Genomic DNA, 22,625 nt, shown 5'->3' on the forward strand with positions numbered 1-22,625 from the left:
GCAATTTAGGTGAAGCAAGCATGTGTAAAGCATTTTAATGTAAAATTGCTTAATTTTGCTGAAGTAAACGAGTAACAAAAATATGAACACCACACAAGGGTTGAAATAGAACAACTTTTCTTATGGATGTATCTGTAAAGAACCATTTCATTTCATAAATGAGATGTAAGAGTTTTAAAAGAACTGCTAGATCATAAAAAAGTTTTTTTTTTTTGTAGATCTATACATCCAACATGAAAACCATTTTAGAAGCTTTATTTTTAAGAGTGTACAGTGTTTATGTATTATTAATACATTAATACTATGAATGAAGGCACATATGTTTAAATCATGCAGTAAAATTAAGTGTTTAACTAAACGTTTGGAATATGAAGGACATTACCTTTAATCACCTTTACTTAGAGATTACAATTTACTATTAGAATGATACAATCTGTTTGTTTCTTTGTTCGTTAGTTTGTTTGTTTTTTGCTTACTTCTCACCACTGATTTTTTTTAAATGATCCATTAAAAAGTAAAGAATTTAGCTCAGTTTTCCCCAAGCTCACATTATAGTATTTATAGGTTTGATGAATTCATCCAATCAAATACCTGTTTATAACTTTATAATTGTTCTACAATGTGTGTAAACTTTTGTAACATCTTTATTTGTGAATTGACAATTATCAATAAATCAATCAATCTGATCATTGCTGTGTTTTTTTTAAAGAGGTCATGTATGCACAGCTAAGGTAATTTTCCAAATGTCAGTATATGCAAACCATTACGATTTACAAAGCAAGTTCCTTATATGTATTCAAATAGCTCATAATAGAGGTATTATCTCTCTGAACACTAGGATACAGTACAGGCACAGTGAGGCACATTTGCAGCTAGAAGTCCACTGCTTGGAATTTAAGACTTTAAAACTAGGTATGTGGAGACTATAACATTTTTACATTTTAATTTTCAGAAAGATTTTATTATTGTATTGTATTATTGACAATTTAATTTGTATTTGCATTTAATGTTCAGTAAAAATTTAATTGGCAGAGAATATGTGTCAGGAAGAAATATTCACTAATCTAACACTGTTCTAGCACTAGTCTAATCATTACCACTTTTAAAGTGAATTGTATTGAGTATTGGACAGGAATAATAGGCAAGCCTAAGGATTTGATGCACTATGACTAGAGTTAAGATCGTGACGACTAGACGACTGACTGGGTCAGAACATTTCCAAATCATCAGGCAGGTCTTGTAGGGTGTTCCCAGTATGCAGTGATCAGTACCAGGGTCTTTAGGCTCACTGATATAATATGTTTGGGGAGTCAAGGCTGGATTGCTAATGTCTTGTATCCGTCACCTCAGGACACCTTCAGATGATCAGTGTTTGTAAATTCATACATCAATTTGTCAAGCCCAAAAGATGCTTTGGCGGCACACAGGGCCCTTATACAGTATTAAGCGCATGGTTTTAATGTAATGGCGGATCGGTCCCCCTTGCTTAAACAGCTCTAACTTGTCATTGCACAGCAATAGACTTTTAGGTAGTTTCTAACCATTGTATAGTAGGAAAACCCCACTGCACTGACCCACTCAACGAGACTTAAAAAATTGGCTATAATCAGTTATAATCAATATCTTTCTTTTGGGTACTTTATACTTTATGCTATTCAGAATAATCAATTTTTGTTGATTTTGTTGGTTTTAAGCCTGTCATGATATGAATTTTTGTGGTTGATATATCATCCCATACACTTTTTAAAGACAATAAAAATTAAATGTATATGTCATAGTTTGGTAATGATATACTTATTTCTTAACCTTCTGCAATTTACACTGTGTATAAAGAATTGATCGGTTTTTGAAGCAGAATTGGCAAAAATACTGTTTACTATTATATATGCAAATAAACATACAAATAAACACAATAGACACGATTATCATATATTATTGAGGTCATGTTCATTTATTGTACAATAAACCAATAATGTAATTATTGTGACAGGCCTAGTTGGTTTTATTCTGGCAGAAAGCAGAAACCTTCCTGGCAGAAAGCAGTGTCTGGCTACTACAATCTAAATATTTGCCAATTTTGAAAGGAGTTAAAATCTACATCCTGTTTTTATTACAATATAAATAGGCACTTCATTGCTCTATAACTGGCAATGCTTTGAATCATGGCCAGACTGGGACATTTGTTCAGGGAAATCATTCCAGGCCACACACATATACTCGTATAGCTACTGTATCCATCTGAATAGGTGTTTAGTATTGCTTTGTTCTGTATGTTTAAGCTAATACACAATATTATTTTTTTAAGCAGCCTAATTGTTTATTACCACCTCAGTTACCTAAACTGTTCCAGGTTTAAGGCTGTTCCACACTAGGCAAGCCTAATTCAATGTGTTACATACAATATATTACATATGCCATACAGCTCCGGAAAAAAATAAGATTTTTTTATATTTTACCAAATTAAAACACTCTGGAATATAATCAAGGGGGAGATGGGCATAAAGTTATCCAAAAGCAGTGTGTAAGACTGGTGGAGGAGAACATGCCAAGATGCATGAAAACCATAATTAAAAAACAGGGTTAATGCACCAAATATTGATTTATTAACTTTTTGAATATGAACTTGTTTTCTTTGCATTATTTGAGGTCTGAAAACTCATCATCTTTTTTTCTTATTTCAGCCATTTCTCATTTCCTGCAAATAAATGCTGTAAATTACAATATTTTATTTGGAATTTGGGAGAAATATTGTCTGTAATTTACAGAATAAAACAATAATATTCCTTTTACTTAAACATATACCTATAAATAGCAAAATCAGAGAAAATTATTCAGAAACTGAAGTGGTATCCTAATTTTTTCAAGAGCTGTATATATGGTATTTATTAATTAGACCTAATATTAGTGTGCTTATTGCTTTCTTTCTGCTTGTATTTCTACAGCAGCAAAACAAAAAAGTAAATTATCAATTTCCTGAAATCATATATTTGTCATATATATTTAGCCCTATAGCGTCTACAACAATGTGTGCAATGTCATTCTGTGGCTCAAACATTGCCGTGTGTGTGTAGCAGTTGTATTTTTACTGCTACATCAAGGCAGAAAGGGACTGAAAACAGGACTGAGGTAATAGTGTTTCATTGAGGCAAAGTGTGTTTAAAAGCTGTACTCTGTTGATTAGTACATCATATGGTATAACAGCATTTAGTAAAGGCACCCAGGACCTAGCAGACAGGCCAGGACACCAGAAAATCTCCAGTGACTCCCTGTGGCCAGTCTGGGACTGCAATGATTTTATATGAGGTATCTAGATAAGAATTTGCACACTGAAAATTAGATTAAAATACTTTGATCTGTACATGTTTTTTTCATAGCTCAACACACTACAATGGCGGTTCTGGCATCAAATGTGGTCTTTCAGCAGCCTCAGCCAATGTCTGTCGTTGCAGTTAAATCAGAGCAGTGGAGTACAGGCATCTGCGACTGTTTCGATGACTGCTATGTCTGTAAGTTTCCTGGATTCAGTGGCTACCTTCATTTTTTTCCCCAATGTTTTACACATATTTATGTTAACAGTATATTTTATAATAAATAGTGCCCTTAGAACTCTATTGGCCTTCATAATTTCCTTTCATTATTTGTAGTGGTACAATCTTTAACTAAAAGGTCCTACATAGGAATTTTAGTGTAACGAAGAGGAGGCAGGATGCGAGCGCAAGTCGGTTTTATTTTCCATATTATAAAACGTAAACAAAGAACAAAACATTACGGAATAATATAAAGAAAAGGTAACTGAAACAGAGGAAAAACTAAAAGACTGAAACAAACAAGCAAAAATAAACAAAGAAACAAACTACAAAAAGCAAACCTGAAACACTGAAGACAAAAAAAACACAGCAGGTCTAAGGTTAAAAAAAAACAGATAAACTAGATCTGGACAGAGTAACAAGACAAGAGATCAGACAAAAAGCATGAGAGAGAACATAGGAGCGCATGAGGTATTTATACACAGGCACACACTAGGGAAACCTGTGGAGGTAATGAGGGGGCCAAAAAACAACAGTAGCACATGGCTGGGAAACATGACAGGTAAACAATAGAACAGGACAGGAGCAGGAAGGAACCAAAAAAAGGAAAGACACTGGACAGAAACAGGCTAAGGTGTAACATTTAGGATGAATCTAAATAAAATGGTCTATTATATGACAAAACAACTTTTAGTTAACTTTTAAACTATTTACTTCTGGTGCAGCCAAAAAAGCCATCAGAAGTCACAATACTAAGTGACTGGTGTCATGTGATCTCAGTATGAATACACAGATTTCCAAAAAGGCCTCAGAATATACACCTTAACAAACAGCAAAAAAAAATCAAAGACAAATAAAATAAAATATCAACTTGTGCAACTGTAACAGTATAAATGTAATTAGGTTTATCTTTACTCTTTAAAGGAGAAAAATAGCGAGTATGAACTTTTGTTGAACAGAACACCTTCATTCACCGCGGCATTCCAAAATACAGTGCCAAAATTTTAATCAATGCTCCCAACAGGCTTATAATGCTAGTGATAGGGGCATGTCGCTAGCCATGCAAAGAATTCACTATTTTTGCACCATTAACAAGCTCTGAGTGGCTCCACACAGCCTGTAGAATTTCCTCAAGGTACTGTTCAGTTAAATTGATCTGAAAACACAAAAATGCCTAAAAATATTTATAAAAAAATAAAATAAATTATGACGCTGACATTAAAGAGTACAAGGATGGAAATGGAATAAGGGAAAGACGAATACTGGCTCATTCTGAGCGGTTGGTTTTTGGTATGAACAGGTGTTCTCAAATTCCCCTCCCTGTCTCCAAACCTGTCCCCTCTAGTCAAAAGTCATCACTATGTCGCATTATATCATTATATCATTAGATCATTATATCGCAGACAATTCATGTACATGGTCCCTATCCCAGGTTTTTATGGATCTTAAAGTAAAGGACACTAGTGTATAATACTGTACTGTGTCATACAATTAGCTGACATGGTTTAAATATTTATAGATTACATTACCAGAGTAACTCTGAAACCAAAAACTGTTAAAAAATATATATATTTTAATCACATGGAAACTTTATACAGGTCTGTTTAGTCTACTGCTTTGTTTACTGTAAACAATAATGATGTCATGATCATATGAGTAAGATAAGATACTACTTAACTAAGAACTCTCTGAGTTTCCGTAGGATGACGAAGACTCAGGGTCACAAGTTCTTTTGAAGATAAACAACGCAGTGGAATAAAAAAAAAGACAATTGTTTCCAGGATGGACCAGCTAAACAGAATGCTGCCAAAACTGGAGCCGAAACTACAAGTGAAATGACCTAATTGATAAATTGCAACTTTAAACAACACAGAAATTATTAAGCAGAATAAAATAAATCATAACAATGAAGGCCTAAGTGAAATGACAGGAATCAAAAAGTATTATAGTGTTCAGGATATCAGAGCTGAGAAACCAATATATTACCACATTAACATTCCATATATATAATATAATAAATACAATATAATAAATACAAACCTGTTACATTTATTTTAATATTTTAAATTATTTTGTGACTATTTTTATTGTTTATTTAATTTAAAGAACAAATTAAATTATAATGTGTATGAAGCATATGATTTTGCAGTTCCAGTATTACACAGTATATATACAGCCGATGGTTTTATTTCTTTTTAATGGAATGAGGAAACTTCATTTAAACTTTAGTAAAAAACAAAATGGACAAAGATTTTATTGTTGGATCATTTTTCTTAATATATTAATGTAGAAACCACAATGTTTCTGCATCAATTGATTAGTTGGCTTCTCTAGATCTGGTTTTGTGTAAGGGGAGGCACGATGCTCATTGCTGTCTTATACCAACTAATTTAAACCCTGACAACAGTCTACCATCAGACATTCATTGCTGTCTTGGCAACACAAATTTACACCCCGTTCGTGACGCACAAGCACACGCAGCAGCGCACAAACCCAACTTTTACATCAACAATAAACAAAATGCAAAATAAATTAACATTGCTGTCTCATAAATTACCTGCTCACAGGTAAACAAGTGTAAACAAACACAGATGAACTGCACTGTTAAAATAACAATGCACCAAAGTCACAGAATATATTTAAATTATGTAAAATGATGAGTTGTGTTTATTAGTGATACGGTAAACAAAAGTGTATTATAGCTTTTTTTTTCAGGGTGCTTAAATGAGTTAGAGGCCAAACCAGCGAAATCTCAGCCCGTTAATGTGGTTGAAACAGTGCTTCTGGCTCTTGAAGGGAATTACATGCAAAACACACCCATCCACACAAGGTGTATTTTTTGCTCTAACGATACCAATAGATTGCTTATAGATCGCTAAAATAGGACCTTCAGTCTGGATCTGGAATGCGCTGCATGGTTTTATATGCTAAACTGACCTAGAAATTATGTTTTTTTTTTTGTAAAATTATGTTTTAGTGGTATGTGTATTATTTCATAATTTCCATATTCAAGTATATAATTTTATTTCCTCATATCCACAGGCTGCTTTGCTTCGTTCTGTTTCCCGGTGTTTGCCTGCAGCACCGCATCAGATTTTGGAGAGTGTGCCTGTCTGCCCATGCTGGATATTTGCTGCCTTACTACCCAGTGTGTCGGACTGGGTATTTACACTCCTCCTATATCTATCTCCCTGAGGTCTTCAGTTCGCCACCGATATGGCATTCAAGTGAGTACAGGGCTTAAAGGGGATTACAGATTCAGCATTTTAAAGTAGTTGTAGTTTTATGCAGAATTGTGTAGCGCATCATTGTATCTCATGAATTTTACAGTATTACAATTCATGACTTACTTTGATAAGCCCTAGAAGTAGAGCTGAATTGGACTTGGCGTGTAGTGAAACATGATAATGAGTGCAAACTTTTGTCAAATAGAACATCTTCATTTACCCCAAGGATTCTTAAATACAGCACTTTTAGCCGATGCTCCCAACAGGCTTACAATGCTAGTGATAGTGGCATAGCTTTGCCCATGCAAAGAAATCCCTATTTTCCCTTCTTCAGTGGAAATGCATGAATTCTAGTTGTTGCTAAAATTATCTTCATGCATTTCCACAGAATAAATTTTGCAATGTGTTCCCCTATCCTACCTATTCATTCATGCTTATCTGTCGACATATCTTAGTCAACACGGCTTAATTTTAAGATGGTGGTGCCCTGAGAAGTACCTGAAAGTTCTCAGTGCCTCGTCTTAAATGTCAGGGCCCTCAGAATTCTACCAATGAATTTTGGAGCTACTTTGAGCTTGTTAATGCTGTAAAAATAGCCATTACTTTGCATGGTCAATGCTATGCCCATATCAATTGCATTGTATGTCTGTTGAAAGCATCAGCTAAAAGTGCCATATTTCTGATTGCTGGTGGTGAATAGAGGTGGGCTACTCGGCAAATGTTAGTACTCGCTTATCACGTTTTAACACACCTCACGTCAATTTAACACCAGATTCCTTCTTTAATAGCTGATGCACAATAGCATTAGCTTATATGTAGCAGAGTTTGCATTATTACTAAGAGGAGTCTATCATTTTCAGATAAAAAATGTACATTGAACAAACCATAGCATTCTGAACATTCTTATTTACCATAGATAATAATAGCATGCCATAGACGGTTTTCTATTAAAAACCAATAAGCATAACACACCAACTATACCAACTTCATTGGTCAATTAGATGTGATAAAAGCACTGTATAGCAGTTTTTAATGAAAGACTTACCAATGTTACTCAACTAGAAAACAATCAAAAGCTTTTTTTTAACTGTAATGTGTGGTACTGAAACTAGGGCGGCAAAGATTAGTCAATATAATCATCAATGTCGATTTATAAATATTATTTAAATAAATTTTGTTGTCGACTAATCGTTAATTTGCAATAGTACTGCATTACTGGGGACAGAAGTGCAATGAGAGATGCAGAAATGGCTCACTTACACAGGTTACACTCAATTTAGTCTGCCCAAACACAACAGAGTATATATTTAATCACTAAATATTAGTACTTCCCATGTTTAAACAACATTTAGACATTTAAATGCCTTTTAAATTACAGGTTCAGCTGTTTCTATCGTTTTAGAGCTGGAGGACATGGCAGAAATAATCGCAGACTAATCAGCAGTGTTCTCAAGTCTCACATTTTGAGCGTGTGACACACGCACCTCAGCGAGTTCACATGCTCACACGCCACACATGGTATTTCTCACGCTTGCCAATCCATCGGCTGCATATTATAATGTACTCTCGTTGAGCCAATCAGAATATAGATCGCTCTGTTGTTAGGCAGACCTAGTCAAAAAGGGTGGTGTTTCAGCCAGAGTGTCAGGCGCGAAGAACTGTCCGATTCAAAAGATCTGAAACACACGTCGGTGAACAACTGAAGGAGAATGGCGAGCCCTGCTAATCGGCTAATCAAAAAAATAATCATCAGATTAGTCGATCACTAAAATAATTATTAGTTGCAGCCCTAAATGTAACAACATTGTATTTTAGTTGTGTTGGTCAAGCTGTAATAAAAAGGGTAACTGGCATTTTCTTAGCAGGAAACAGTGGAATTAATGCTAGGATTAATGAATAATCTAACTGTGCCTCCACAGGGTGACCTGGCCTCTGACTGTCTGTATGCCACTTTCTGCAACATTTGCTCTTGGTGCCAGATGTCTCGGGAGATAAGAAGACGCCGCACGGTTTTCACTCTTATCAGCACCCAGCCAGCAGTCATTGCTCCTGCACCTGTGGCGATGGCGGTAGCATCCCAGTCCACCGTGGTCTCCCAGTCCACTGTTTCAACCACACTAACGGGCTGAGATTATGCTGGTTTGGCCTCTAACTGATTTAAGCATCTTGAAAAAAATAAGCTATAATACACTTTTGTTTACCCTGTGACTAATAAACACAATTCATCATTTCACATCATTTAAATATTTTTTTTATCTTTCAGAAATTGTGTATATACCAGGAAACTATACTGTTATCCTATTAACTTTCATGCTACTTTTATTCACATTTTTATTCATATTTTTCTGCTGGATTTTTGCTGTGTATCTACAAACACACAGGTTCCTCAGCAACAACTTGACAGACATCTGACACACTGTAATTTGGGATACCATAGCAACTGTCTAGTACTCACCTAGCAACACCTTAGCAACTACTAAACACTTCATACAGTAGTAACATTGTCTTATTTAACAATGTTAGTATAGCTAGCAACAACATACCAACCACAAATGGTGCCACAGCAACCCCTAGTGGAATAAATCTAAATTAAAGTATACTAAACATTATTATGCTATAGTGCAATAAAGTGTACCTTTAGACACATTGTTAATCAGCATAATTTAAGAGTGCTAAAATGGAAAATCTTTGTTTGTATGTATTATACTTTAATAGTATAAAAATAGTACAAAAATCTTACTTAAATTATGCTAAGTGTACTTAACTCTACTAAAATGAAACTACATTAACGACATTCAAATGTGTTATTTACCACTGTATTCTATAATTTACTTGCATTTATATTTTCTAATTATAATTACAGAGCATTGAAATACATTTTAACTGTTATAATAATGTAATACCTAAATATATTGTTAAAATATTTTACCAGTGTAGTAATTCAATTTACTTTATAAAAAGATACATGATACACTTTACTTTAAGTGAACTACAGTAACAGTTGTGTTTAACAGAATTTGCTAAAAATGTACATAATTATATTTAGAAATAAGTATTTTAGAAATATATAAAATTACATTAAACTAAAAGTGTACTTCATAGTAGTCTATTTATTTAAAATATATTATATTGTACTTTTTAAAAAGTATGATCAAAAGTTACTTTCAAACATTTGATGAAAGCATAAGAGTAATGTACCTTTAATAGATTAGTAAGTACATAAATCTGTTAGTATATTTATAGCATACTTTTCAGACATTTCAATACATACATATGTTTTAAGTACAATTAAGTATATTGTTTCACCATGGTAGAACACAATGGAAAGCATATGCAATACTATGGAAAGCACATAGCAACAACTTAGCAAAAAATGCAATTTTCTAGTATGTCTAGTATGATTTACATCCCCCCCGCACCCACAACATTGATAAGAGTCTACGAGTAAAACTTCTAAAACTACATTTGTCTACGTGTTCAATGTGATTTAAAAGAAACTCATACTTTATGGAAATAGATGCCAAATTCCAGAATACATAACTGTAAATTTTGGTCAGCATTTACAAAGTACATTATGTCGTTTCTCAGGATAATCACATTTTTTACATTAACCACAACTCTTCTGTACCACACAGTGTCCTTTCCAGCTTATTCAGATTGCATGGAGGCTCAGTGGTGACTGAAATGTAGCAAAAGCAGATTTTAAAGCAGCATTACGCAAGAATTATGCAAGTACACATGCATTTCTGGACAAGCTGAAAGACACAGAAGTGACAGGAATAGGTGGTAAAGAAATATTACAGGATTTTACACAAATAGGACTCGGGTTATTAAGTGTTGCACAGCAATTGGAGTCCGGTTGCTTTACCAAATATATACAGTAAAGCTAGTGCCGTAATGAGTCCAGAGTAACAACAATAGAGACGCTACTGAACATCAGCATAATTGTAAACTAAAAATGCTACATACTGTTGCTTTAATAGCTGGAAAAAGTCAACAAAGAGGCTGCCCTCCCAAGCACTTCTCACATGATGAATCCGCAGTAGATAATCCGAAAATTGAAGCAGATCGGACAGCACTCGTATAATATCCAGTGTATTTATCAATAAATTAATACACTGGATATTATACGAGTGCTGTCCAATCTTCTTCAATTTGCTTAAGTAGTTTTACAAGATTAGTACTTTTGGGAAGCATGCATGCACACAAACACAACACAGGCTGGAAGTAATCATTACTTACCTTTTTTTTTCTCTTTTGGCACATTTTAATGACCTGTGAGTGAAAAGGCTGAATCAGGCCAGCTTTAACTGAGGGGAATCATTGTCAACTTTGGTTACACATTAGAAACCACAACTCTCTGGCTACAATCAGAAGTAATTGGACAGAAGTTGTGTTTAAATGGCAATCTGTCGCTCATAAACATTGCATGGTGCTACATATCAACCCTAATAAAACCCTTTCAGATCTGTATGCCTTTTTCATCTCTTTCTTGTGTCAGACACTTTTCTGTTTGCAATCTTGGCTTCAATAGATGAAAGGCAGGATGTGTTAGGTTCAGGTCAGGTGAGCAACTTGGCCAGACAGGAACATTCCTCCATATTTATGATCCTGAAATACCCACAGCCGTTTTAGTCGTTTTAATAAAATATTTTGAGTCACTGTGAAGCTAAAAAATAAAACAATATTCATTCATTTATTGTTGGATGTGATTCTGAGCTTAAGGTGTTTACAGTTCAGTTCAGCTGACTGCTGCAATTACCTCACAAAAGAGGCCAAGTGAGTCAGTCTAGCTAACATTAACATAGCCCCAAGCCTCAATGAGTGATGAAGAGGTTTTCTTTCAATCACAAGCAGGTCATTTCTTCCACATTTTCCTTAATACATCACTCTGGTGAAGGTTAATCTCGGTGTGGATTAATTTTCCGAAACACTTTGTCCCAGAACTCAGGTAAAGTACAGTCTTTTGTGTACTTTAACAAATATGAGCCAGGCCATTCTGTTCTTGAGGTTTACCACCAGATTACATATTGTGGTAAATCCTACGAAAGTATGCTGATGTGTTCTGCTATTTATCACAATTTCTGACACGTTTTCCAACATCATTTCCAACATTCTGCATGTTCTAGATCAACAGTCTGTGTGACTGAGTGTACTGTTTTTAAAAGCTGTACTGATGGTTTCTATCGTGTGCCAAGTTATTTGCTGTTACATAACAAGGTGACATGTCTTTGGACTCCACGTTTGGATAAAATCTGAAGGACACTGCAAAATATCCAAAAATTCATTTTGACATCTGTCAGATGTGTAGTGCATATGGATATAACAAATTATGGCCAACAACACAACCAATCAAATTAACTATGGTCCACTAGTATCCACATTTTCCACTGCAATATTGGTGCCATCTTCATTTACTGTGTGTTAGAACCTCTGGTGCAACAGCAGATCCATTGGTATTGATTACAAGATTACACCAAAAATTGAGTAGTACTGTATATCATGCTCAGTTTAAAGATATCACAATAGTTATGGGAAAAGATTTTTTTTTTTCCAAAGAAGAGAGAGGGCCTGCATCTATGACTGAAGGCTCCTCTAAATCATTTATAGGTCTGCTCTTACAATTACTACCAAAACTCAAATATCATTTCACAAAGAAATGGCTTGGTTACAAAGATATTAGGTTATGATTTAGGCAAACATTTTACACGTCTTACAGTCTCATTAATATAGCGCCCAGCACGTCTACTTCAATGAACCTTCATAGCATAGAATTTTGTTTTTCACAAAATAAAAAGAGCAGACATATGGAAGTGTGGATGAATGTTTTTAGAAGCAGCTCCCCTTCTTTGGAAGGCAGCGGATATTGGTTATACGAAGTTCCACAACATTTAATGTTTTTTTAAATGTTTATTAACAATGCTTTGGATAGCTCTAATTATTGTTGAATAGGCTGTGGGATGCTGGGTTAGCATACCAAGCCATTATATGACCAAAAGCTAATTAGCTAAGCTTTAAATAGCTCTAAGTAAAGTTAAACAGTCTCTTGGAATATTCAATAAGCATAGCTAGCTATTTTATGATCAGTATCCACAGCAATAGCTACTTAAGACTGCATTCACTCAGAAAACAAAACTACCTTAAACCATTTAATACAAAATGCTAAAAAATGCTAAATATATGCAAATTAACAAAAAACTTTTAAAAGAGGACATAGTAAAATAAGCAATGACTGATGGCTAAACTTTCCTTTACACAGTGGGAAGTTCCCTTTCACCTGAATGTTTTCACTCCTTGTTGTTTGGAACCACCCATAAAATGGCTGAATACCCTTCACAGGAAACTAATAGGATGGTTGGAACACACCTCTAGAATCTCAGGTTTCACATGTGTGAACTTAAATACAACTTGTAAACCATCTGAATGCAATTACCAAGCAGGATGTGGTATTTCCCACAGTTTCCGACATCACTTAAACACACCAAGAGTTAGCGTGCTGCAGCATGCCAGTACCCTTATACCCAATTCACTTCACTTCTTTAAAAAACAGGAATTTCTTAAGGATGTGTGATGAAAAACTACAGATACAGATTTATGGGCAGTAGTGATGGTGCTGGAAACACTGTCATGTAGGAGTGTGATGTGAAATTGTCCAGCTACAGCTATAGACACCCGCACTAGAGTTAGACAGCGCTGGGAGTAGATCAGAGTAGATCACAGATCTTTATGAATATACAGTAAAACATTATAAAATAAAAAACCTTTATAAGTTCATAAACAAGTTTAAATTCAAATATTTAATATTCAAAAAGTTCATCTGTTCATATTATTTATTTATTTTTTTCAGATTTCTTAGTTTAATCATTTTAATGCATTTAATATGTGATATTACCTAAACATTGGGATTGTATTTAATGAGCTGATTTTATGACTCTATTAGTGTACAGTTTATACTTATAGTATTTTGTATATTTGTTATAAGTCATTACTATCACACTAAAACCTTTTTTCTCCAGTTTTTTGCTGCCAATACATAAAATTGGCAATTATTATTTAGAATATTTTATAACTTCACAATGAATAGACCAATAAAAATGCCTTAAATGACCTAGAATATTTTTTAGAAAATACTTCTATTGATAATAATAAAAAATAAATAAAAATAATTGTCTAGCTTTTTCTGTAAAGTTGTCATTTTGGAAATATAAGGTAAAAATAGCCCGACAGTGACATGTTGGTCTATATGTCGATATGTGCCTAAATAATCTTGTCCTGTATATATAGCATATTGGGCAGAAGGGATGTCTGTTTTAGGATAAGAGTGAAGTACTCAATAAGTTTAAGCAGCTACAAAATGTCAGTTTTTGTACATTTATATATTTTTTTAGTGTTATTACGTTCTGTTGTATTTCTTGTATATATAGATTTTTTATTTACTGACACTTCTGTTCACTGCACTGCTGTAACATTGCAGATTTTCCCACTGTCAGATTAATAAAAGCTTTTTGTATCTTATTTTGGGGTTTGAGAAAATATTTCTATTGATATATATATGTAAGTATACACAGTGGTCCACCTAGTATTGTGTTTAAACCCCACCCACTTGAGAACAGTGAGGTACTATGTTGTTAGATCCCACTGTTCAGAATTTTACATGATGTTTTTCTTACTGTATCACAATTTACTGCAATGTATTAAATTGTAAACCCTGTATCATGATATGTATAACCAAGTTGTTGCCAAAACACAGTCGTAGTTACCTTATCATATAAATACTGTGGGATATGTAGCTGTTGAGTATTGATTGGTTAAGATAGGTAAGAAAGGGTTAAGGTAAAAGTGACTTCATTCAGAACACGATGTATACAGATTTCATTACTGCTCTAAAAATGAACTGGCTAGCACTTGTTTTTGGGCTGTACAAGAGAACTGGAACATCCAGCTGCTTTTGGCAGATAGATTTTAAGAGGTCATCGTGACATTACATTACTAAATGCGTTTTGGAATAATGAAAATGTGTCCTGAGTATTCTGAAGTTACGTTCTTCTCTGAGATCAGCAGCAGCACACAGACCCTGTGAAGTAATTCAAACCATCAGGAAGCACAGCAGGCTGATCCCCAGGGATTTGAGATTTGAACATATGCCTGTATTACTGAGGGCAGGATATGGCTGTACCTGGCTGACAGGAACAGACGGGAGCAATAGAGAGAGAGGGAGGAAGCTGGCTTTCTCCGATAAAGCCAGTGCACTGACTCATATGCTGCACTCATAATCACTATTAAACCTCCTTTTGTTTTTTTCTTTTGGCTCCTCTCATTCTCTCTGTACTTCTCACCACTGTAATAAAAATAGAAAAATAGCAATCCAGGACAAAAGAAAGAACACACACAATAGAGCGGTTCCCACTAAACTCAGAAGCATGGTATTTGTCTGACTGGGATTTAACCCTAAATGGACTTTTAATAATTTTAATGATTAAATATTTGTTTACAAATAAAATGCACTGATTCCTTTAACAGTAACTTTGCTACCTTAAAACATAAAACACACAGAACAAGGCCTGTGGAAATGAATATAACCTTTACCCAATATTGTGCTAGCATTTCTCTGATTTGGACTTTGCACAGATGATAAAGCTTTATATCAGTGCAACATTTTCTAACGTAGCAACCTTTAATCTGAGCCAGCATACAGTAACACTATCAGATGTGCTGGGTAAGAGCTTTCTATTTACTATTTTCTTTAAATTACTTTCTAATAAGTCTTGAATATCTATACCAGGTATACAAGATGTAGGCTGTTAACAACTATAATGTTATCTATTTAGGTCATAGATTTGAGTTATGATATTTAAAAACCTTTAAATAATGTATGGTCATATATTTACCGTGTGCTTTTCAATATGCAGTCTAGTTAACTGGCAAATCTTGATTATTTATTAAGAAAAAAAATGACACTGTACTATTCACTACATGCACAAAAGCATTGGGAATTGCTTTATTAAAGAAGAGTTTATTAGGTATGGTGCCAGTAGGTTCATGCTTATCTGCTTCAGAGAGTCTTATTTTATTGGCCCTACCTTTCCACAAGAATTAGATTTTGTAGACATTTGTAAATTTGTGTCAGCAATGAGTGAAATTTATGCAGGCCAAAGTTATAGAGTGCTCCTGCCCTGTCAATGATTTGGTGTTAGGAAAACAAGGTGTCTTTTTCTCATCTTGTTATGTATTAGAAAGGGGTGTCCACAAACATTTAGCCAGGTAAGTGTATAAACACAGATACAAAATAGCTTAGTCCTTTTTAAGCATTAAATATGTTGTCCTGTAGCCTGTGTTTGTCTAGGTGAAAGTCCCACACAGACTTTAACATGTGTGTTTAATCTTCTGTTTCTGCAGGAATGGCACTGACTGGGAATGGAGTTTTTTTCCTGATGCTTACGAGCTTACTATGGTCATTTCCACTTCCTGGTGACTGTCTAAACAGTAGTAAAATCTTGGTAGTTCCTGTTGACGGCAGTCATTGGGTTAATATGGAGATCATCCTGAAAGAACTGCATTCCCGTGGCCACAACTTCACTGTGATGAACTCGGCCAAAAGTTGGTACATCCCAGATAAATCTCAGATCTACACCACCATCCCTATGAAGTCACTTCAGGATTACATAGACCAAAACTACTATGAAAAAATGCTGAGGAGAAATCTAGACTTCAGTAGAAATTGGCCTTTGTTCACCTCCATCTTACAACAATGGGATCTCACTCACCTGTTAGGAAATGGCAATGTTCATCTCGCCAATGCAGCTATGTCAATGTTTGAAGACAAGGCCTACATGGCACAACTCAAAGAAACCAAGTATGACATGATGTTAACTGACCCAGCTTTTCCTATTGGATTGCTTATAGGCCGCTACCTTAAGATACCTATGGTATTTAACGTCCGTTGGATCAACAATGGGGATAGCCATTTTGCCTTTGCCCCTTCCCCGGTTTCTTACATTCCACTAAGTGGATCTCACCTCCCAGACCAAATGACGTTTTCAGAGCGGATTAAAAACATGCTTTTCTATTTCACCTCTCTCATTCAGCAACACTTCTTCATCGATCCTCCTTACAGGAAATTACTTGACCTCTACTTCCCACCAGGCTCCACCATGCTGGGCCTGCAGCAAGCTGCAGATTTGTGGTTGGTGCGTTCAGACTTTGTCTTTGAGTTCCCACGTCCCACAATGCCCAATGTGGCCTATATTGGAGGTTTTCAATGCAAACCAGCAAAGCACTTGCCCCCAGATATGGAAGACTTTATGCAGAGCTCAGGAGAACATGGAGTGGTGATTATGTCATTGGGGACTATCATTGCAGCCCTCCCGAAAGAGATCACAGAGGTTATTGCTGCAGCCTTTGCTGAGCTTCCTCAGAAGGTCATTTGGAAATACCTCGGTGATGCACCCTCAACTCTTGGAAACAACACTTTGTTAGTAAAATGGTTTCCTCAGAATGACCTCCTAGGCCACCCCAAGACCCGTGCCTTTGTGTCCCACAGTGGAACCAATGGCCTGTATGAAGCAATCTACCATGGTGTCCCTGTTTTGGGTTTGCCTCTTCTTTTCGACCAGTTTGACAATGCCCTAAAGCTGAAGGCTCGAGGGGCAGCTCGAGTTCTAGAGGTGGCGACACTCACTAAGGACGAACTCCTTGAAGCCTTGAAAGATCTATTGGAAAACCGAACATACAAAAAGAACATACAGAGGCTTTCAAAGCTGCACCATGACCAACCTGTGACTGCATTGGACAGCGCCACCTTCTGGATTGAGTATGTCCTTAGACACAAAGGTGCTCCACACCTGCGCACTAAGGCCTACACCATGCCGTGGTACTCTTACTACAGTGTAGATGTGGCAGTGTTGCTTTTGAGTATTGTTGTAGCTTTTATCTGGATCTCAGTGTGTGTCTTCAAGATGCTCTATCACAAGATTTTTCACAGGAAGAGAAAACAGGAGTAAAGCTGCCTTAGAAATCTTTTTAACACAATCAGAGCTCAAAAGAAGATGGCTGAAACATCTGTGATATGCTATGGACAAAGTACCACAGCACTCCTCTGAACCGGTCTAAATAACCTTTCTTTAAAATGATGAAGAGTCACTGCCCCATTGCCTCAGCCCTGTATACCTATAGCTGCAACATGGAATTTAAAGCAAATTAAACTCTCACAAACATGTTAATTTTATTGTTTTTTGCTAATTTGTTATGCAGACAGTTTTATCATACAATATATGAAAAGTTAATTTGCAAAAAAGAATCCCACAGTGTCTGTTTTTTGCAAATTAACACCTTATATGGACATGATCTTTTATGAGAATATATGAATAAACTTTATCAGAACATTACAAAATAATGCTTTAAAGCTAATATCAGTACGTTTTGGGGATTTTAGAATCCGATTCCAGGTTATGTTCAGTCAGAGAGAGAGAGAGAGAGCATGCTCAGTCAGAAACTTCACTTCAATCAGACACTTTGTTTTTACTATGAGTGAATGAGCTACTGAGGTCTGAGTTTCCCCTTCTGAAGTCTCCATTGCTCCACCAGCCACTAGCATTCAGTAAAACTGAGCCGGATCCTGTTTTAAAGGCTGTTCATGTGATTTAAGTACCTAAAGACGCATGACGGGGCCAGAAGAACTCCCGCGAAAAGCAACCCCAGTTTTTAGAATCAATATATGAGGCTTAGCAGGGATTGTCGTTCTAGCACAGTGGTACCATTAAACACAATATTGTGTCCCTTCTCCATTCAGAAAGGCTTCTGCTTTCAGTTTAGAAACAAAATAATACTGACTTATATGGAGCATAATACATAATGCTCAATAAACATACAGGAAACAGAATGAACAATCAGAGAATCAAAAGTCACACTTTAAAAAACACTTTATACTAACCAAAATGTACTAAATTCTTATTTACAGTAATACCAGTAAATTCCTATGATCTGACTGTAAAAAGTTGGAATGTTACTTCAGCAATAACTGCCTCTAACCTCATACTTGGATATAAGTAAATTCTTATTTATGATATAAGTTATATTATGTCATATATACCAGTGACTCTCAAGCCTTCAGTTATTTTATACACTGAAACAACAGTCCTTACAGTAGCTGGTACAGCAACAACATGAACACTGGCTGTAATCAAGGAATGTACAGTACAACACTTTAACATTTACTTGCATTTTCTTTCCACAAAAGCAAGATGAAGATGAAGATAAAGTTAACGGAACGTGGACTGCACGACATCTTACATTCTTAACAGAACCAGAGTAACCAGTTTCTGCTGCCCTGCCCAGGAGCCTGTTTACTAGCAAACAAAATAATGTGCAAATAAACCTAAATCCCCAGCTATGCTATACACCAGGGGTTTCAAACTTTTTGAAGAATTCTACGTAAAAGCATACCATCTATAATCAATCTTAAAGCTCTAGTACTAGCCAATGCGGCTACTGTGTGGACTTTTGTAATCTGCACATTACAAAGTACTGATTCTAATCAATGCAGAATACTTACCTATGTTGAACCCTAGAATAATTATTCTGATATTACCCCAATGCAGAGTTCTATTGTGGGGCCTATGAAGCTAATATTATAATAAATAGAGTATAACTATAGTTTTGAGTGGAAAGAACTGAAGTGTGGGTTTGCAAACAGTGTCTATATGGTTAAAGTTCAGTGTAACGTTTATCTGTTTAATTTTCTGACTGTGTCAGGCTAAATGCAAAAATAGAAAATTTGATGTAAAAACTCATTATTTCTTTTTTTTAAATGTAGTGCAGTGTACAAGAAATAAGTTTTTTTATCCATTGTTCCAAATTTAGTTTTTCCATCTCTGCCCCTCAACCATAATTAAAAAATATATATAATCTTTTATCTAAAAAATCTAAAAAAAATAATCTTTTATTTATTTTCTGATTTTTCCATTTTTGCATTTTGCTAATTGGATAATACCATCAGATTTTTGTTACAAAAATTAAAAAATGGACAAATCTGAAGATTCAACTTTTAATTTTTCTTGAAATTCTATTTGTGAAAGGCTGAAATGAAAAACTTAATAATCGAAAAATTGGATGAAAACCTATTTCTTCTTCATTTCAAATTTAGCTTCATACAGTCAGAAAATTAAACTGCTAAATGTTACACTGACTGTTAAGCACTAAACAGGAATAAATATTGTGTTATGACAATTACAGATGAAAACTTTATAGATTACAATTACTATGTTTGTGCATGCAGTTCATTTTCTCTAGTGCATGTTAGTTATGGAAGGACTGAAGTAACATTTCCGAAACTAAAAATGTAAAACATTGATACATCTGACATGGTAATTACCCTGTGATACATTTTGAGAATAAATATTTTTCCATAAATGTCCAGAAAACATTACAGACCGAACCTTTGGAGAACCAAAAGTCATAATGTAAAAAAAACTTTCTACAAACTAAACATGTACTACATTCTCATCTACAGTCTTAAAAATAATTACATTTAATCTGACTGCAAAAGTTATATTATATATTACTGTCAAACAGATACTGCTATTGTATTGTAGGGGTTTTGAAATCAATAATAATTATAGAGTATTTATGTGTTTAAACATAACACAAATAAATAAAATGTTATGTCAATTACAGATTGAATTTATATATATATATATGTTAATCCTTAATAATTGTGTGCATGCAGTTAACTGTACTTTTATAAACTGTATAAATCAGATTTTCATGGCTGTTTAAGACTTGCATAGCTGCTAAAGCAAAATATTTCAACACATGTCCCATACCCCATTCAGCAAATGAGATTACTGTTTTTATCTCTGTTTGACCAGAATTACAAAATTGCCGGAGAGTAAATCTAATTATAAATGTGAAAACTTTATTTTTACAATTTTAATCCAACTCTAACCCCGATTTAAGTATTTTCTTATGCCCAGAACCCATTCAGCAAATGAGATTACTGTTTTTATCTCTGTTTGACCAGAATTACAGACTGAATCTAATTATAAATGTGAAAACTTTATTTTTACAATTTTAATCCAACTCTAACCCCAATTTAAGTAATTTCTTATTCCCAGAACTCAGCAGCTAGAAATTCTCCCCACTGCAGCAGTGATGATAGGGTGCAGAATAGCATGTACTTCCTCTGAGTCACATGAGGACAGCCAACTGCACCTTTTTTTAAAGCACCTTTTCTCTGGGGATGGACCTAAACAGACTGAGGACAATACAAAGAGGATTCATTGTGCAGTGGAGTGCAGTGGACTGCATTTCAAAGTACCTCAGAGAGGGATGAGGACAGACCTGAATGAAACCAGTCTGGCACAAGTCCAGCCACACTGTTGGTAGACACAGGACTTTGCGTGACTGGACTGAGTTAATTTGTGTTCATTAACTTTATATGGGGGTTAGGAAAAACACCAGCCTTGCTCTCTTTTTCTCTCCCATTCTTTTTGTTAAAGGTTAACTTAGGTTTAAGAGGAAATCTGATTATTGGGAGCTGTGTGGAAAGCAAATCGTCGCTGTCCAATGAAAAACACTTATCTCCATTTTTGTCGATTTTTAGTTTTCTACATAATCTGAACAGACAAACTGTCCTTTACACTTTGCCAAAATTTCTTGATGAACGGACCAATAGAAACTCTTCAAAATGACCTGAAATAAACTCTTTTTACATTGACTTCTATTGAAAGTTTACAAGTTTTTTTCTCTCTCCTGTAAAGTTGCTGTTTTGGAGATAAGTGTTTTTCATTGGACAGCGACGAAATACAGTGATTCTAATGAGTCCAATGTGTTGTGGTGAAGTCTTTAGCAAAGACAAGTGTGGTATACCATAATATAATAGCATACTTCTCAAACATGACAAAAATCAAAACACTAAAATCACCTAAGATATACATATAATATTCACCTTTGTGTGTAAAAAAGAGAAACATCTTTTATATCCCCTTTAACCCTTTTAGACCTGAATTATGTTCCAATGAAAAATAAATATGATTTTTTTTTGTCAGCAATTCATACAAACCAAGACTAAGAAGAATTATAGTCTTAAGAGAAATCCATATAAAAAATAAATCCAATTGACAAAAATATTAATTGTCCAGTAAAACGTTACTATAAGGGTACATTAATAAACAGTATTTAAGACATATTGTTTTAACTAATGATTAATTGACACTAGACACTAGACATTGCTAATCATTACTCTATATTTAATTAATAGTTATTCATTCAAAGGATTTACAACATTATTAAGCTGTAAAATTGAATAATGTTTAATAATGTCTTGCCTGTGTTTATCATTTTTATTGTATATTTGATGTTTTTACTTCTGAAATCATCTATAAACAGTAACATTAACATGATAAAAGTGTTGCCCTAATGTCTGAGCTGCTGTGGGAGGGGGCTAAGCTACTGTAATTTTTCCATTGGCTAGTTAATGTTCTATTCTGATGGACAATAAAGTGCAACAAAATATATAAAAAAAAGAAAACACATGATGTCCATTGTAATGGATGCAAGGTCTGAAAGGGTTAAAATAAACCCAACACTTCCAAAAAAATTAAGGTGTTTCAAGTGTTTGTTGTAACAATTTTAACATGAACCATGTGTAGAAAAGAGATATGTCACTTTCAATACTATTTTTAATTATTAACAAGCTTCAGCTATCAGCTATAGTCCTTTAGACCCTGTCACATGTATAGAGATACCTGGAAGAGGAGATTTCACTGTTCAGAACATCTGTTCTTCTAAATGTTTGTACCCACAGAGACAGGAATGCTTACATAATAAGCCTGCTAGCCCTAAAGGGGGGGCACACAACCCTAACTAATTATTG

The 22,625-nt window shown here is 34.7% G+C and overlaps 2 protein-coding genes across 3 annotated transcripts in view; both read left to right on the forward strand.

Moving 5' to 3' along the window:
• Positions 1–17,973, forward strand: part of LOC103037073 (UDP glucuronosyltransferase 5 family, polypeptide G1) — a 246,053-nt gene extending 228,080 nt beyond the window's left edge. The window contains exons 1-2 of one of the 2 annotated variants that reach the window (XM_007250169.4): positions 15,368–15,470; positions 16,151–17,973. In XM_007250169.4, the coding sequence (XP_007250231.3) occupies positions 15,383–15,470; positions 16,151–17,754 (1,692 nt within the window). In that variant the 5' untranslated portion in view covers positions 15,368–15,382 and the 3' untranslated portion in view covers positions 17,755–17,973. Of the gene's footprint in view, positions 1–15,367; positions 15,471–16,150 lie in introns of those variants that run through there. The other variant, XM_049481993.1, reaches the window with a different exon arrangement.
• On the forward strand, positions 729–8,992 carry LOC103037604 (uncharacterized). Its single transcript, XM_015606030.3, has 4 exons — positions 729–912; positions 3,375–3,506; positions 6,570–6,754; positions 8,674–8,992. The coding sequence occupies exons 1-4, from the start codon at positions 744–746 to the stop codon at positions 8,881–8,883; spliced, it is 696 nt and encodes a 231-aa protein (XP_015461516.2). The 5' UTR covers positions 729–743; the 3' UTR covers positions 8,884–8,992.
• Positions 17,974–22,625: the final 4,652 nt, after the last annotated feature.

Source organism: Astyanax mexicanus, chromosome 8 (genome assembly GCF_023375975.1).
Source record: "Astyanax mexicanus isolate ESR-SI-001 chromosome 8, AstMex3_surface, whole genome shotgun sequence".
In the NCBI taxonomy this organism is placed as follows: Eukaryota; Metazoa; Chordata; class Actinopteri; order Characiformes; family Acestrorhamphidae; genus Astyanax; species Astyanax mexicanus.